The 17,335-nt window shown below is 44.5% G+C and overlaps 1 protein-coding gene across 1 annotated transcript; it reads right to left on the bottom strand.

Moving 5' to 3' along the window:
- Window positions 1–72: 72 nt before the first annotated feature.
- LOC128742580 (dynein axonemal heavy chain 7) lies at window positions 73–16,986 on the bottom strand. The gene is made up of 21 exons (XM_053838982.1): window positions 16,671–16,986; window positions 16,398–16,608; window positions 15,971–16,343; window positions 15,672–15,908; window positions 15,424–15,615; window positions 14,271–15,365; window positions 13,801–14,213; window positions 10,045–13,723; window positions 9,463–9,984; window positions 9,110–9,406; window positions 8,699–9,045; window positions 7,417–8,622; window positions 7,071–7,358; window positions 6,908–7,013; window positions 4,992–6,851; window positions 4,910–4,918; window positions 4,812–4,829; window positions 4,704–4,721; window positions 4,334–4,468; window positions 349–879; window positions 73–285 (listed from the first exon to the last, which is right to left on the bottom strand). Exons 1-21 carry the CDS (start codon window positions 16,984–16,986, stop codon window positions 73–75), a joined length of 12,066 nt encoding a protein of 4,021 aa, XP_053694957.1.
- Between the last annotated feature and the right edge of the window lie 349 nt (window positions 16,987–17,335).

Genomic DNA, 17,335 nt, shown 5'->3' with positions numbered 1-17,335 from the left:
TTTTTCAGCCAGCTTCTGTCGTTAATATATCATGTCAAAAAGGTAGAAATACAATAAAACTAAAAATTTCGATCAATGGCTTAATTGACATAGAAGTGCAGTTCCTCGTCGAATCCAGTGTTCCTGGGATGATGTTGGTTCACAGTCTAGCGATAGGGCGATAACGAAGTTTGTACTGTGACCAGTAGTTGATAAAATTCCCCGACGCTCGGCGGTTTTGTACACGGGGCAGGTGTACGTATGTCTAAGTACCAAATCATCTTTCTTAACGGGAAGCATCCATATCTGATAGAATTGAAAATAGTTATCATTATTGTTATTTTCTAAAAGTTGACGACTTAAGCTTACATGTGGCATACTGTCATATAGAACCCTTGGATACGACTCTTGAATGTATCCTTTCTTCCTGTCCCATCGAGCACCTTCCAGATACAAACCATAAACATACACGCCATCTTCCGGAGGTTCCTCGAACGTGTTCCCCGTCAGCATGGTATTATCGAATACGAGCAAATCAATCGGAATGACATATTTGCGGGCAAAATTCTGTTGTGCCCCAGTTAGGAAAGCCTGCGTAAAAAAAAATCCCGACAGCCAGAAATCAACCGGTGGTCCATTGTCGTACCACCGGCGTAAAAAGTCCAACCGGGCGATGAAGTCGATTATGTAGCTGCCCAACGGTTTCAAACTGGGATAGGAACGTCTGGCCCACAGTTCCGGAATGCGTCCGACCAGAAGGGATGCAACTACTTCCTCGATATCGGCGGACATTGCCACCAGACCCTGCATGGCTTTGCTTGCGGTCATCAGACTATTGCGGATGCAATTGAGTAGTACGTTGAATCGAACCATCTCCTGGACTAGAACGGTGTTCATGCTCTGCAAAAAGAATAATTAGGATTAATTTTCTTCTCAGTAGTTCTGGCTCGGCTTTCGGGGCTTGAAAACTCAAAAACTGGAAACTGGCGTGGCGTTATATTACTCTGTATCATTTCCAAAGTATTCTGCGAGATAATCCTCAATCGGGCCCAGAAATATATCGATAAGACGTAAAGTGCAAAAAATAGGTTGGGAAGGGTCGTTGAAGTAACGCTCATTAATTTGTATAACGTTCCTGTTTACCCAAGCTAGGGAGTGCAACCTTCACGTCTTGTTTCCCCTGATATACTACGAACATCTTTGACTCATTACTTTCTTTCTCCGTTCTCTCCGTCGATTGCATGACCTCAAGAACTGCATGACAAGTCAAGAACAAAACGTGAGGTTGGTTTAGAAATCGATGCTACTCTTCGGTGCCCGTTAGCAAGGTTCCATGGTGGCCGATCGTGTGTGGATCATATCATGACGCTACTCATAAAATTCGTGATTGGTGGCCACACACTTAAATTTCTAATTCGGAACTTTATTGCCGATGCCGCCAGCCGAGATTCGCTAACGTAGATAGAAGTCGGACATACTTTGAGGAGAGGATTCCGTGCTGACCGATCATGTGTAGACCATGTCACAACGCTCCACATTATATTGTAGCTGATCAACGAATTCCGGGATTCTCTTCTGCAGGTGTTCGTTGACTCCGAAAAGGCGTTTGACCGACTCAACTAAGACACCACAGACACAGGCGTAGAGAAGTTCCAGATACGCTAGGCCATCTAATCGAGGCTCAGTACGAGGCGTTCTCGTGCAAAGTTTTGCACAAAGGTGTGTTGTCCGACCCCATAAGGGTTACTGCTTGCGTGACACAGGGCTGCATTTTATCCCCGCTTCTGTTTCTCATCGCTAAATTACCTCGACCTAGCCGACGACATTGTCTTGCCCGCACAACGCCGAAACGATATGCAGAGCAAGTTAGATAACCTCTCCAAGAGGTCCCAGCCAGCGGGTCTCACAATCAATGTAGTAAAAATTAAGTCTACGGTAGTGAACACTGACAATCCCACCAACTTCATAGTAGCGGGACAACCAGTTGAGCAGGTGGACGCCTTTCAATATCTTGGTACCAAGACTGGTATAGCCACACGGATCAAGAACCCCAAAGGGGTGCCTTTGTAGGTCTACGAAACATGCAGCGACAGAAAGAAGAGCGGCTTGCACATTCCCTTCTTGCTGATCGTCAACCAAAGAAGGACCTTCGTCGGGAACTTGGTGTAAAAGATATAGTTCGCGTCTTCACTCACCTCCCTAATGTGGGACGTAAAGTACATAGTTTCCTGCCAGTCGTTACCGTCCAGCGTCAAGTAGGTCTCGACATCTAAGAAGGCCATGCCATCGTCCTTTGCCGGAAAGATATTCACCAACACCTTCAGCTGGTCCTTCTAGGTATTTGCCTGCTGCTCAGATACGGCTGACTTTGACTGACACTTCCGTATAAAAATGTCCATTTTGGCCAGGTACTCTTCGCTATTTGCCCAGTTGCTCCGACCTTCCGGCCCAAGACGCGAAACGATGTACGTGTTACTCTCCAGCTTCTGTTGCACTGTTGCATGACCGTAAGTGCAGCGCCGTCTTGCGGCTAAAACCGGACTCCCATTCGACGTTCTCACCTTTCTTCAGAAGGAAAAAGAATATCGTGAATGACAGATCGGCAATATCCATCGGACACGACGTGCCTCACGATGTCCAACTTCTTTACTTCGGGGTGGAGCCGGCAGTACGAACAAAGAATCGAGCGTAGTTGACTGTTTTCGCTGATAAAGTCAGTTGGGCAGCTGACCGATGACCGTTTGCAGCGGAAAACCTAATTTCATCCTTTTGTTCTGCAAGACCGAGGAACATATGCTCATAAGCAAGCTAATTAGTGAATATCAACGTATCATCTACTGAACAACTGCCACCTCGTAGAGGCAAAGACGATGCAGCGAGTAACCAAGAAACCAGCTAGAAAACTTGCGTTGAAAACGGACTTGAGATTGAAAACTCAAAACATTGAACTGGCGGTCTTTGAATTTCATAGGAAGTATCCACGTGTCGCAGGAAAATTGAAGACTCGCGAGTTCGACACCGTAGCACTGCAGGACGATGCTATGTAGATATAGGTGATGGATGACTTGCAGAAGAAAAGCATCGGACGCTGGCTTGATGTCAAGATTCAAGTCCTCATTGGCAGGCTTGTTATTTCCTCACTCATTGTGCAAAAAGAGCAACTTTTTTTGTTCAACACAATGAGCAGAACTGCTTTCAGAAATGAGAAATAAATCCACACAATGAGAAACAGACTAAACACAATGAGAAAAACTGACGGGCAGAAAAACTTCTTAATGCGCTCTTTAAATGAGCAACTTTCGGTTTTGCTCCCGGTCCTCTCGGTAGCTACAGCAGTAAACGTGAAAACAAAACAACCGGTGCGCGTACAGCAACTATAGACTCAGAGGCGTCAAGACAATCAAAAGTCGTTAAATTTTGAATCTTAGCGGAGAATTGCCTTTGTTTATAATGGGACTTTCCTGTTGGTGCGCGTCAAGAAGCAAATGTATGGGAATTCAAATGTTGCCATATCTAAATAACATTTTTCGCACTGTTGCCGTTGTGACATGCCTAACCATATGATGCAGTTGCGTTCACGGGCAGCCAAACTCAACTGAATATACTAAATGTAAGAATCATGATTCAACTGCATTAATGGATTAATATTTTTCTGATGGCAATGACCGCTACTGACAATCGTCGTTTTTTCTCAACGCACTACCCATGTTAAAACTACCCGTAGTTGTCATACGTCAGCGCATCGCATCAACGTATTCAAAGTGTATTAACATTCTCCTCAATGAGTAGCACAGTGTGCAGTTGCTCATACAACTGCGTTCAGCAAGAAAGAGCACAGTTAAAATGAAACGGAGCAGAATAAATCGCGTTGAAGACTGAGCACAGTTTGAATTTTTCTCTTCTCTTTTTTTCTTCTGAGGAGGTGCCATCCCTGCTCATTGGAAGCTTTCATTAATCAGTTCGGTCAAGAACAGGAATTTCAATCGCTGATTGGAAAATTCAGCGCATACCAGCAAACGACTGAAAACGGCTTGTCGTCTTAGTTGCCTCTAAGAGCATGGCCATATGTAGTACCATCTTCCAGCACAACTATCCACCATCGGTACACCTGAAGACCATTTAACCTAGCCACCCTCACCTCAGCCACAGACCCATTTGATTTGTACAGTCATCCAAGTGAGCAGAGTCATCTAGGTGACTCTCAGAATCGCAAAACGTGCTCTCATCTAAAAAAAATTAAGTGAGGTGACTGTGAGAATAAGGTCCATCATCTCAGCTTTCCCTACACTGACACTCTCTAGTTTCGCAGGAAAAAAAGAGTAAATAGGTATAAAGGTCAGTAAAACTTGATTACCTGATGATAACTAGTCGGATATTTTTCCAATGCAGCATCGCGGTCGAACTCCTTTGGTAAGCGCTTCAAAATGTCGTTGGACACACAAATCACTATTTCAGCTGGAGTCTCACGAAATACTCCCGTTGACGTAGTCTAGCACAATAAAAACGGAATATAATTAGATCACACAAACAGTACAAAAATATAACAATAAAAATGTAAAGCACAAAACTTATATACAGCAGCAATAAGCGTACGCTTTCCAAAGTCGGAATCGATTCCAAAGTGGTGCTGAAGCTGTAACACAAAATGTAAACCAAATTTTGACAGATAAATTTTGTCCAGCCGGTAAAGGCTTGGTGGCGGTCAAACAGTTTTCTCTACAAACCTTGAGATCCATAAGAAGCTATTGATTTGGATTTGTTTTTTTTAGGGAAAAATAATTTTGTTAGAGCAAGCTGGCAAAATAAATTAACTTCCTTCGACAAAAACCTACCTTCATTTCGTACATGTCCTGGGAGCGGTAATTACAAACAAATAATATTATTTTTGTTCCTAAATAATTATATCAAAATATCTAAAATAATACGTTACCGTTCGATCCTGGTATGCATTCGTAAACATCCAAAATATCATTAATCTTAAAATATGATTTACTATACTAATCCAAACTCACCTGTGTCTTCAAAGTGCTGGTCAATAGCAAATCCGTTTCCTTTTGATCTTTTATGATATCTGCATTTTCGTGTAAACCAAAAACTCCGGGCTTAGCGATCGCAGGAAGTTCCTTTATGAACGTCATAAACTCTTCGTGTTCTTTCAATTCCGGAATCTTGTACAAACCCTGCTCGTCCAAGACGTACTCCTCCTGCTCGAGTACCGCACTGCAGTAGTACTTTCCCAGAATGGTATTCAAACATCGCCGATCCCAATCGTCTGTAACGCGCCCACCGTAGTTGCATTCTCCTGTCAGATATCTGAGCGCCACAAACTGCACCTCTTCATACTCATCCAAAAACATACGTAATTGTGTCAAACTGATACTGAGATCGGTTTCGTTGAACTCATACGGAATATTCCATCCAATAGGACCAAAATGGCGACGTTCTTGAACTATTCCATGGAAGAAACACAAGCTGAAAAGAAGCTTCTTAAAATTGGCTGATTGTTTGCATGCTTCAAACCATTCCACGTTGGATATGGGATCTCCCATGTACGATCGGACGACGTTCATCCGTAAGCCCTTCGGAGGCTCGTTGGTAATTTTGATTCCATTCTGCAGCACTACCACGGGAAAGTGTTCCGTTGGGTAGGAAGTAAGCCATAGACGGAAATCCGGGTGGGTTGTGTCCGGTTGGAAGCTTTCGCAAATTCGTTCCATAGTTGGCATCCAGCTTTGAGCTAGATGACAGTTTTGTAAGAGTACCCAGTTGCCAAATTTGGTTCCTTCGTCGATCATTTTGGCTGCAATTGGACCCTGACCTTGACCCAACGAAAGGGAATATAGACGGTTCGAACCGATACCCTGAATATCGGCGAAACGAAGCAATGTGGCAGTTGGATCGGCACCAGGGGTAAGTACAAAAATTAGTGGAACGCAGCTGTTGGACTCTTCGTAGGATGCTGCTAAATTGAAAGGCGGAGGCTCAACGTACTTCCTGGTCATGATACTTTCCACGTACAATTCGATAGCCGGAACTAGTTTATCCGAACGGAAACATCTTAAAATGAGTAGTTTTTGGAACGTGGTCAAACTGGATTTCCAAGGTTCCGGCAGCTCTGCACTTTGTGGCGTATCTTCGTCGAAGTACGCCTTCCACCGCCTAATGTTAGCTACTACGTGCTCCTTTAGGCCTGAAAATGCTTCGTATTTTGTTAGACGACAAACTTCGTCCCAGCTTTTGACCGGGAGCCATTCGGCTGGATTAGCGTCAGGATTATCAAGTCCAACTCCGCCAGTAAGCAGAAACATAAACTCCGCCCTATCAAATTTTCCCTCTTCATGCTGCAGGTTCGTAGTGAGTAGAAGCGAGAACAAAATCTTATCCTTCTCAAACAGACTCCTGCAGATATTCTCATACAGACTGTACGTGAAGTAAGTCCTAAGATCCTCCAACCGGGCCGGGACCTCGTCAACCTTTTCGGTGTTGTCGATCGCTGCCGTAAACAGATTCACGAACCAATTTAAGCTATACTGATACATCGGGTCGATGTTCGCCAGGTCTGCAATCGTGAAGAAGAGCACCGTCGAGTGGGCCGCTATCGAGGTGTACTGCAACCGTGCAATATCGATCTGACGTTCAGTTGTCTCGGCAATGATTTGCTTTTCGTTGATCTCGTTGGCTAGCGTCTTCGAAGAACTTAGGACCGACACGGCTGTTTCGTCTTCGAGAATATTGCCCTCGGAGCTGAGTACTTGCAGGATTTTGTCTTCTATTTCCTGCAGCTGGCGTTTGTTTTCCGCGCCCTGCACGATCAGGGCGTTCTTCTCCGTTTCGAGATCGGGCCGTTCGCGGGCGACCGTTATTGATAGCAGCTGAAATGGAAAGGAATGATTGCTAAAAATGGGATGACTAAAGGAGATCTAAATACTTGATCTTGTAGGCCAGTTTGGGTGATCATGAAATTTAATAATGTAACTTTTACGGCTATTTCCGGCAAGTAATGGGGATTCCTCAATTTGGTTGTTATGTAAAATCTGTAAGAGAAGGTTATCTAGTTTAAAACTGGTTCTTAAGAAAATATCAATACCCACTTGAAAGAATCATTATATTCAATGATGGAATCACCCAGTTTAATACACATCGTTCCACCTTGACGAAAAACTTGCTTTAGAAGTATTGGCTCTAAGAGGGGTTCAATTTCTTCTCCCACATTTTCCAAAAGTACTGGCAAACCGAACTGGATGGCATTCTCCAGAACTCGTGTGTAGTCCGGTTGATTGAAGCGAATGATACAAATACGGTTCGCCTTTTCCATGTTACGAACCCATTTATTGGCTTGCCCTTGAGGATCGATCATCAACGGCCACCGTCGAGCATTACTAAAAAGGCACGCACAGTAAAATTCAGAAACCTTTCAGTATACTTCATAAAACTTACTGTATTATGATGGCACTTTCCACAGAAAACGCATCACTCGGTAGGCCGAAAATGTTCCAGGCTCGAATATCAACGGGATTTCCCAGCACTGTAGATAACTGAAAGTCCTGCGAACACACTATTTGCTTAGCCTTGCAGTTTTCGATCCACCGTTTGATCTGCTGAGCTCTAAATTGATTTGTGAATGGACCTAGATAAGCTACTACCCCGGAGGCAATGAGTACGTCTCCCGTTAAGTTGTCATACACTTGACCCAAGTGGCTAGCTGCCTGTTCCCAGCGATCTTTCTCGCCTCCTAGTCCGGTAATAATCTCTGTAGCACGCTCCAATTTTTTCATGCACAGATCCACGTTCGCTTGTAACTTACTATGCTGCTGGATTTGTTCATCCAGCTTTCTCTGTAACTCGGCCAAGTTCTCCTCCACAATTGCCAGTTGTTCCAACTTTGCATTGAGAATGCTCATAGCACCGTCATATTTCGCTTGTGCTTCTTTCAAAGCAATTTTTTTCGGCGCAATCTCCTTGGCCACTACATCATACTTGGAAATGGCAATCACCCATTTGCACAAGCCTTCACAGGCAGTGGACGCCGATTTTACCTTCTCCGGGTCGAAATTCTCATTGTTCAATATTCGTTCCTCCAGCTTTTGCATTACTCTCGGAGGGATGTCATCCTTTTCGAAGTTCAAAAGACCTTCCATAAATTTCATATCCCCCAGAAGCTTTTTCGCTGGACCCCAGTAATCCTCCACCATACCCATACCAGACGGGGCCTGAACACGGTCCGGTTTGATATCCTTCAGGATGCAAACCGCTTCCATTACGACTTTCACACCGATCGGTGGACTCTTCATCGTTTTCACGATCGTTATGTCCGGCTGAGTCAACGTGTTCAGAGCCTCCAAAGCTGCATTCAAGATCGGCATCGCATCTGCCAACTTCGCATCGCACTCCTCTTTGATCTCGTTGGCAGCTGCTGCCTGTTCCTGTGCGACTTCCTCGTCTTTCTTGACTAGTTCCTTCTGTACGGCCGCAACCTCACTGTCTGCTTGAACCTTGGCCATCTGCTGGGCCACCGTTTCAGCAGCAATCTTCAGCTGGGGCTGTACAGTCTCCAGCTGCTCTTGCATCACCCCGACCTGTTGGGCTGCGATTTCCAGCTGCTTAAGTCCAGTCAAGTAACGATTCTTGCCGGTTAGGACCTCCCTATAAACAATGAAATGATGAGTACAGTGGATAAATAAAATGTTGGGAAACCAAAAACGAAACAACAACAAATTACGTTCTCTTTTTATCCAGCAACGTCTTAAAGGTATGGATTAACTCGAGATAGGAGGTTGGGGTCACGTAGTTATGTCGATTCAAGCGAATCATGAACTCATCCGAAAGCTGCTGAGTCGACGTGTGAAACTCCATACACATGTCAATGCACACGTTTCGTTCCTTTTCGGGCATTTCAACGGTTGAGAGGAACTTTGTGGCCACCGCCACCAGCGCATCCTTTGGCCACGGTTGAAACCAATCGATAGTGCAGCAGTTAACTATTGAAGGAAACTTGCGAACTCGATTGCGGAATGAGTCCCCGATTGGTGACATGGAAAGAATAATGTGCAACTGATCCCGGGTGATCTAGAAATTATGACGTTTGCAATGAAAACTTTAAATGAAAGTTTTAAACCAATAGAACATATACCGTTACAAACAGATTGAAAAGCGCCACCGGGCTTCCGTCAGTTTGCTGTGACTTTTCCTTCTGCCGATCCATTTGTCGCATTTTCTCTATGATTTCTGATTTCTCCTCATTGTTGAATAGATTAGGTATTTCACCGGAGTTCAACATATTGTTTACATCTTCGAGGAACGATTCGTCCTTTATCTGAGTATCGGTGAATAGAAACACGAGATGCTGATCGGAGGAAGCCACTTTTTTCAACAGATTCTTCATGTCCTCTCGCCACTCATTCATCCCGTACTGTCTCGATATCTCAACCTGCAAATATATTGCGGTGCAGTTTGACATTTTGAAATTTTATATCAAGGTTATACCTGATAAAGCTCATAGGAACATATGTGAGAAGCGATTCTTGCCAACGACTGCCTTCCTGATCCACCAACACCAACCAAAAGGGCATGGCTACGTGGCTGCTTAATGATTCTACAAATTCTAGATAAGTGTTCGATTGCAAATCGGAACAAAACCAGTGTCATTGGTTTCTTGGACATATTATTGAACTCCACAATGTACGACTCGATTACAAAACCCAACTCTTCCATGTCCTGTACTTCAAGGTACAGTTTGGTGTCCGCTTTGGGATTGGTGAAATCGCAAAACATCATCGCACGAAGATGGCTTTCGTGCAGCTCCCCGTTTTCGACAAATCTGTCGAAAAGATCCTTCGGTTCTTCGTGCATATACTTGTCGATAACGGTGCAAAGCTCATCGAACAGCCATTCGCGATCTGTATCGTCCACCAATCTGTCACCGTAGACGCGAAGAATTTCGTGGGCCCATAACCTTCGGATCGAGTTGAGACTTTCTGTGCCCTCCGGCACTGACAGAAGCACGCCCTGCAACACAAAAAATTAATAACTTTCGTTACTGGGATGAAACTTCAAAAGCTCACTCACCTGAATCACTCTGGAGAAATCACGCAAATTAAACAAGTAGTGGCATTTGGCCGGCGTCGGTAACAGAATTCGTCTAGCTTGTCGGTAGATCTGCAGTGTGGAGAGTACAATCTCGTCGATGCAGGGATCGAACTCTTTGGAAAAGCCCCTGGTATCCAAATGCCACAGCACAATCTTACTAAAGATGGCCGTCAGAGTTTCGTCGTCGAACTCGTCTAATGAAATCGTATTGAAATGTCGGGAAAATCTTGGCGTAACTGTATTTCCGGTACTCGGCGGTCCCATGGCACATAGCAGCTGTAGGTCCACCAACTTCATTGGAACAATTTCCTTTCTGTCGTACCACATGGCATGATCGAGAAACATTCTAACGATCTCGATTGGCGGTTGTGCTCCGTAGGTTTCTTTCAGTGGCATAGAAACATCATCAATAAACACGACACATTTCTTCCCTAGTGGTGGTCCATAGACACCCTTCCGACGTTTGTCTAGCTTAGACATAATGATATCCTGCACCTGATTAGCTGAAGTTTGTGCCGAAAAATTTATCAAAAGTGGTTTGAAAATATTTGTATCATTCCTCTTCAGGAGAAAATCAATCGTGTAGGCACTTTTACCGGTACCAGTAGGACCTACCAGCAACAGACTCTTACTGTGTTGAACCAAAAGCTCAAGAAGCGCTGTCGTTCGGATAGTTTCAATAGTCGGAATTATAATCTGATTTACCGGCATGTCGCGCTGAATATTAATGGTCTGTCCAATCTCTTCCGCCCAGGGACGCCATTTTCCTTTCCCTTCTTTTGTAAAATGATAATCGAAAACAGTGCCTCCTTTCGGTATTTGGAAAATGAAAGGTTTCGTCAGATTTGGCACCTGTAGGTGCTCGGGTATTCTGAATTTGTCATTAATTTCCGGTGGGAATATTTTCTCGGTCAGTGCGCGGAACAGTTCGCTGAACTTTTCTCTACTGACAGTCTCAAGCGGTCCTCCGATAGCCCAAATGCAAGAAAAGAAGAACACACCTTCTAGCTGCGCTCGTACGTCCACTTCGGACACACTTTTCATGTAGGTCTCGTTTCGATAGTCATCCATGAAACAGTCAAAAAGATTCATCACTGACTTCACCAGGTTCGAGTCGGAAGTTGGCATCATTTCCCTTGCCCCGCCCTTGCGAACGAACCACAGGAGAATGGGACAGAATCGCATGAACATTTGCGTTATTACTTGTTTGTTGACCGAGTGAAGAATCGGAGGCAAAGTGTTTTTCCATGATTCTAGCAGAGGTTCCCATCCGAGAGTGCTTGGTTCCAGATAGATCATTCCGCAGCGCGACACGGTGGCAGGGGACGCGGCATCAAGATCCATCACTTCAAAGATCAAGTTCGTTGTCGGTGCCAGCTGAATGATCTCCCCGGACATCAAGCAAAGCTTCTTATTGTCGTCCAGTACGGTGTTCATATTTTCTATCCAAATAGCATCCACCGGGCCGTCAAATATCAACCACTTCCTGTCGGAAGTCGTACTGACGGCGAACTGCCGGTAGTTGACTGCCAAGACCCCATCGCTCCACTCATGTGAAACTGCGTCAAATTGACCGTACAGCTGACCCATCGTAATAGCCTTCGGATTAATTACAGTATAGTGGGCCTTATGTTCGTTCATTTCTCCCAATTCTTCGATGTAACCCAGAGCCACTGCCAGCATTCGGTAGGCAGTGCTTTTTCCTCCGAACGGTGGTCCAACCAGCATCAAACCATGTCTTACGACAATCATCTCGTAAAGCTGTTGAACCTTCTCCATAAAGAACGGAGTACACTGCGTGTTATGCTTCTCACAAGCCTTTCGTAACGCGTCATTAAACACCTCGTAATCTGGCTCTGGTAACTCCACTCCAGGGAACAAATCCGAAATAATTCCTTGGAATAATGGGACGTCTTGGTTCAAAAATTTAGCTAGATTGACATCCTTGATCGATCGTAGTACAAGAATATCTTCCAATTCATCGGGATATCTCAGTTTCAAAGCCCCCGCCGCTTTCAGTACCGACTTAACCGCCCGCATTCCGTAGTCGTAGTGCGGTTGCGAACTCAACTGTTCGGAACACAAGCGATATGTTGCCACAATTTTAACAGCCAGCGGCTTGGCATTCAGAAAACCGTACGAATATAGTTCTATCTCGGAGATCAATGCGTAGTCTGGCACCATCATGGCTACCGATCGGAACAGTGCCTTCAAGTTATCGGGAAGCTCGGACCGGCCCGCATAGCCAGGATTCATCGTAATGAATACGGCACATGTTGGATCCAGTGTTAGAGTCGTTCCCTCAAACACCAACGTCGGTGAGCCGGAATTGATGCCACGTTGAATAGTGAGAATCTGCTGAGCGACCACCGACAATACCTCCAGATCGATTCGATTGAACTCGTCGAAGCAAGACCAAGCACCGCAGGATGCGAGACCTTTGAAAAATTTTCCCAGAGCAATGTAGTCCAACCCGTCGGAACAGTTGAACACGACACACTGCTTGGCGACTGCTTTTGCCAAGTCTTTAGTGGTTTCGGTTTTTCCCGTTCCGGCAGGACCTTCCGGTGCTCCGCCCAAGTGCAGATGCAATGCACCGAACAGCGTACGGAAGCATCGATCAGTCAGCGGAGTAATTACCAACCGGGATGTGTTGCCCAGGTATTCATAGCCGTACGCTAGCGTCGAATTGATCATTCTTGTGACGAGCTGTTTGTCTTCCATGTAATACCGCAACTGTGCAAGCCAATTGAAATCGTCCGATTTAGTTGTTTGTTTTTCAATCAAGTCCGTCAGCACATCACGCGCATGGACGTCCAGTACAATCAACGCTCCCAGAGTGATTCGATTCTGCTGGGCCAGCTTTCCTCTGACCAAATCGACTATATGTGAAATTTGTGTCTTGCAAGTTTCTTTGTATTCCTCAAGCGCTTCCAGAGGATCCGCACTATCGAAACACAAAGTAACTTCCAGTGTCCAGAAGGCGCACGAGATGCTTTGGACACACTGTCCAGGCCATATGAGAACCCACTCATGGCGCACAGTTTTGGTGTAAGATTCGTACGATTGGTCCACTTGAATGTGTACGCTTTTCTTCATCGATTTCTCCAGATCCAGTAGCCATTTCTCCACCTGTCCCTTTGCCTTACTGGTCGACACTTCGTCGGCCAGATTCACCTCTTCACCTTCACTTGATCGCATCTTAGTAATGTCAAGCGATTCGGTGAAGTGCAGCGTAGCGATACCTTCGAAGCACTTCTTCAGATGTGGTTGCACGCGGGTTGGATTCTTCGTTTCCGACAGAATCTCCAGCAGTTCGTCGTTGGAGAGGAAGAAGAACCGTGGGAAGTAGAGACGTTTCTTCTCCAGATACTCGTTGAGACCTTTCTGAATTATCTCCAGAAGGCTGTACGATTTCTTCAATTTCTCCGACATTTTGTCTATTTCAAGGACCGCCAGGACTTTGGTATCGGCGTAAACTGTCTTCATCAGATCCTTCCAAATCTTGTCCACGGCACTGAATCGACGACCCTCTTCAGGCATTTGCGATTGGATGTCCGGGCTAGAGAATATAGGCTCCAGGTACATCCACGTCGCCTGTACCTTAAGCCAGTCGTCTAGGATGTCTTGCAGGAGCATCAGCTTTTTCTCCCAAGCCCTTTTCCATGTGCAAAATATCGGTTAGTGTTTTGTTTCAAATTAAAGAACTTTGCAAAAAAAACTTATTTTACTTACAAAATATCCGCCTCAAAAGGTTTGATGTACAGCGAGCTCTTCATGGTCTGCGTTTTGATAATGTGATCGTCGAGCAATACCTGTATGTCATCCACAGCCGATAGGATATAAGTTCCGGTATCCCGGTACGGATGCACCACAAACGCCATGTCACTCCACTCGTTGACCATCTTAACCATTGCTTTCTCCAAATTGTTCTCCTTGGTTGCACTTTCCGAGATAGTCTCGAAACGTTGGATGTAATCATCCAAACCATAATCAATTACCTTCTCCAGCGTCAGATCCGGAGCAATTTTAATTGGGAAACCAATAATTTCCGAAACCTGCTCCCAGTGACGTTCCTTCATGCCAGGATTACCCAACGTCTGAACGATGGGCATATGCGTCTTAAACTGGTCAATGCGACTTTTGATCTGTAAAAAAAAACAAAGCTGTTGATTATGTAAAAAGAACGAATTTCAACTACCAACATCATGCGCCAATCGTTGCGTTTGATAGGAATCGGCAAATTTCTTCTCCAACTTGTACACCGTACGATACAGCGAGCCAACCGTATCTTCAACCTGCTCCGGATCGTGGGAACCCACCTGGGAGTGCATCCACAGCTCGTGTTTATCCATAAACTCCTGACCGGCATCGTAAAGCTGCTTATACGGTGTCAGTTTATCGTGACACTGCTTTCTGAGCGGGTACTGCGACAACTCCCAACCGTACGCGATCTCCTCGTCGTTGATGTGATCAATCTTTTCCAACGCCGCCACCAGCTTGTTGTCCAGAGTGGTGGCCTTCCGTTTGTACTTTTGCAAATGCTTAATATCACCCCAAACCTCGTAATCCTTGAGCTGACCCCAATAGATATCGAGATCGCGGCGGAAGTTTTCGATTCTTCTCTTCAGCGAGTCCTGGTATTCCACCATCTTTTCGGCGATGATATTTTTGTGGTCCTGGAATATTGTGGGCATCTTCCGATACCATTGGAATGTGTTATTGTTTTGTTTTATCTCCAGCGGAGTGAATATTGTGTAGTCTGTTAGATACAGCAGATGGTTTAGATTGACTTTAAGTCTGTTTTCCATGTCTGGAATAGTAGTTTCTTCCATTTTCAAAGCAAATTCTTTGAGTGACATCAGCTCAGATGTATCCTTCGGTATGGTAAGAATTTTGGTAGCAATCGCTTCATATTCCATCGCAAGTTGAGATGCAGAACTCTGCTGATCAGCGGTCATTTTTGTGATCAACTCTTGTTGCATGAATTTCGCCAAACCTTCCAGGGTATCAATCAATCCCTCTCGATGGAACTCGTACAACCCCATAGATATGACGCCGTAAATCTCCTTGGCTACGTTATCTTCCATTTGTTTGTATTGCTGAATGTATCGACAGTACTGCTCAAAACTGGGGCGCTTCTCCATAAATCGTTCAATGTCGTCCATGTCTGTCCCATTCATCAATGTCATGTACTTGTCAAAATCCTGCATCCGGAGCTCTGGACCAATTCGCTGCTCTTCCAGAATGTTATATATTCGCGTTTTGCATTCGGAGATCACCTCTGCTGATATCTCGGGCTGAAATGGGTTGAATGATCTTGGTGATTTACAGAGTAAAAGAAAGATTAAATAAAACCTTCAACAACGGTTCAGGACAGGGAACATTTGGCCTCAACTGTCTTTCGATTCGCTTGAAACTTTTCACGGCTTTCACAATATTGTCAATAATTTTCACGATTTCTATCTGAAAACGCGAAAAACTTGGTATGAAAGACAGGGTGTCCTGGTTTTCAAGCAAGATTGTTAGCCGAAATCCCGGATTCGATTTCTGTAAAACAGAATTATATCAGTTGAGCAGCTGAAGCACAATTCAAAACTGCTTACTCCAACGTCACAAATGAAATTAGTGTACGCAGTAACGCTGTTGACACATAGATTCTGTAATTGACGTGTCATCAAAGTGGCTAGTGAATTGAAGAATTTCCGCAGCATCTTTGGCTTCGTAGCTTCATCCGGAATCAACTTCTTCTTCACACCTCTGTTGAAGATGGTCTTTATTGAACCGTACCATTTTTCCGTCAACGTAATCTTCACTTCCTCAATCTGTTGGTTCACTGTTGACTGAAATTAAAATAATGTTTTCTTGAAATTACTGTTGAATTGTAACTTGAACCTGCCCATACCGTAAACTCCGTCAAATCATAGGCTTGCCCCTTCTCCTGCAGTTGTTTGATATCCACCAGAAGCAAGTTCTTGAACGTGGTATCCCAAAGTTCTAGAATCTGCTCCGAACAGGCATTAATGGAGAACAAGTTTCGCTTGATTTTTGCCCGATTCTCATCGTAGCGATGCTTCCACTTTAGTCTCAACTCTTTAATTTCCAGCCGAGACGGTGTTATGTCTTCCTTGACGGCATACTTGCTCATTGCGTCGCCTAGAACGAAATCCACGACAGCTTTTTTCACGGCGAGCGAGTAGTCGTCCTTGATTTCGTCGAAAATTGCTCTCAAAGCAACCTTATATTTGACAAGGTTTTTTGGTAGCAACTTTAAGATTCTGCAAAACTGAAAGTTTCAACTGTTTGATTTATTTGAGAATGTTAATGTTCACCTTTGCAGAACTCGTTTGTCAATCGGTGCCACGTGCACCGTATCGATTCCATGCCGTATGTAGTGATAGTACCTCAACAATTCCCTCTCCTCAACGTTCGGAAACGTGTTTTCCGCATCGTCTTTTTCATGTCCTTTGCGTACGATCAGTTTGATCAATCGTTTCCGAAACTCTTCGCGATCTTTTCTCAGGGCGGTATAGGATCTAATCTCTGTAAAAGGTTTTCAAAAACCGTTAAAACTTATCGTTTTAATAAGCAAATAAACGAATTACTTTTTTTCGCTGGAACGCCTCGGTCAGACTTCGGTCTTGGTAGCGGAGTTGGTCTAATTTTGGGCCCGTGCCTCAACAACCGTTCCGGTAGGGAAAATACGTTCGGACCTAGAAAATCGCACTCGGTTGGCATATTCAGCTCTTGCCAGATTCGTTTACTGCTGTACTCCGGATTGGCTTTTCGATTGATAAGGGAAAGGATTTTCGACGGGCCTCGAACGGCCATCGGTTCGCTTTTAGCGGTCTTTCTAATATCCTCCATCAGACGGGTTCGCGGCAGGGCCGGTAGCCTGCGATGCTGGGGACTTCTGTTCATAATTGTTCTACTAGCTCCGAAGACAAATCGAAGAACAAAAAAAGATGTCGGAAATGAGTTCGATGGTTACTAAGATTGTAGAGTGAACTCTACTATCCATTGGCATTTCTATGTGAAAATCACATTTGAATTATTGGCACTAAAATTACACAGACGGAATACCATCTGGGCCAGGTATATTCGAAGATTTTAACCTTTTCCACTATAGTTTTGGCAAAACTAAAGCTAATTTAATTATTGTCACGGTTGAGTTCTATTTCAAGGTATCATGCTAAAACAATAGAATAAATTAATTAAAATAATAAACCAAAAAAGAAATACCTTTAAGCGTTGTTTTATGTTTGTTAAA

The sequence above is a fragment of the Sabethes cyaneus genome, chromosome 3 (genome assembly GCF_943734655.1).
Source record: "Sabethes cyaneus chromosome 3, idSabCyanKW18_F2, whole genome shotgun sequence".
In the NCBI taxonomy this organism is placed as follows: Eukaryota; Metazoa; Arthropoda; class Insecta; order Diptera; family Culicidae; genus Sabethes; species Sabethes cyaneus.
This window is presented reverse-complemented; position numbering and strand designations above follow the sequence as displayed.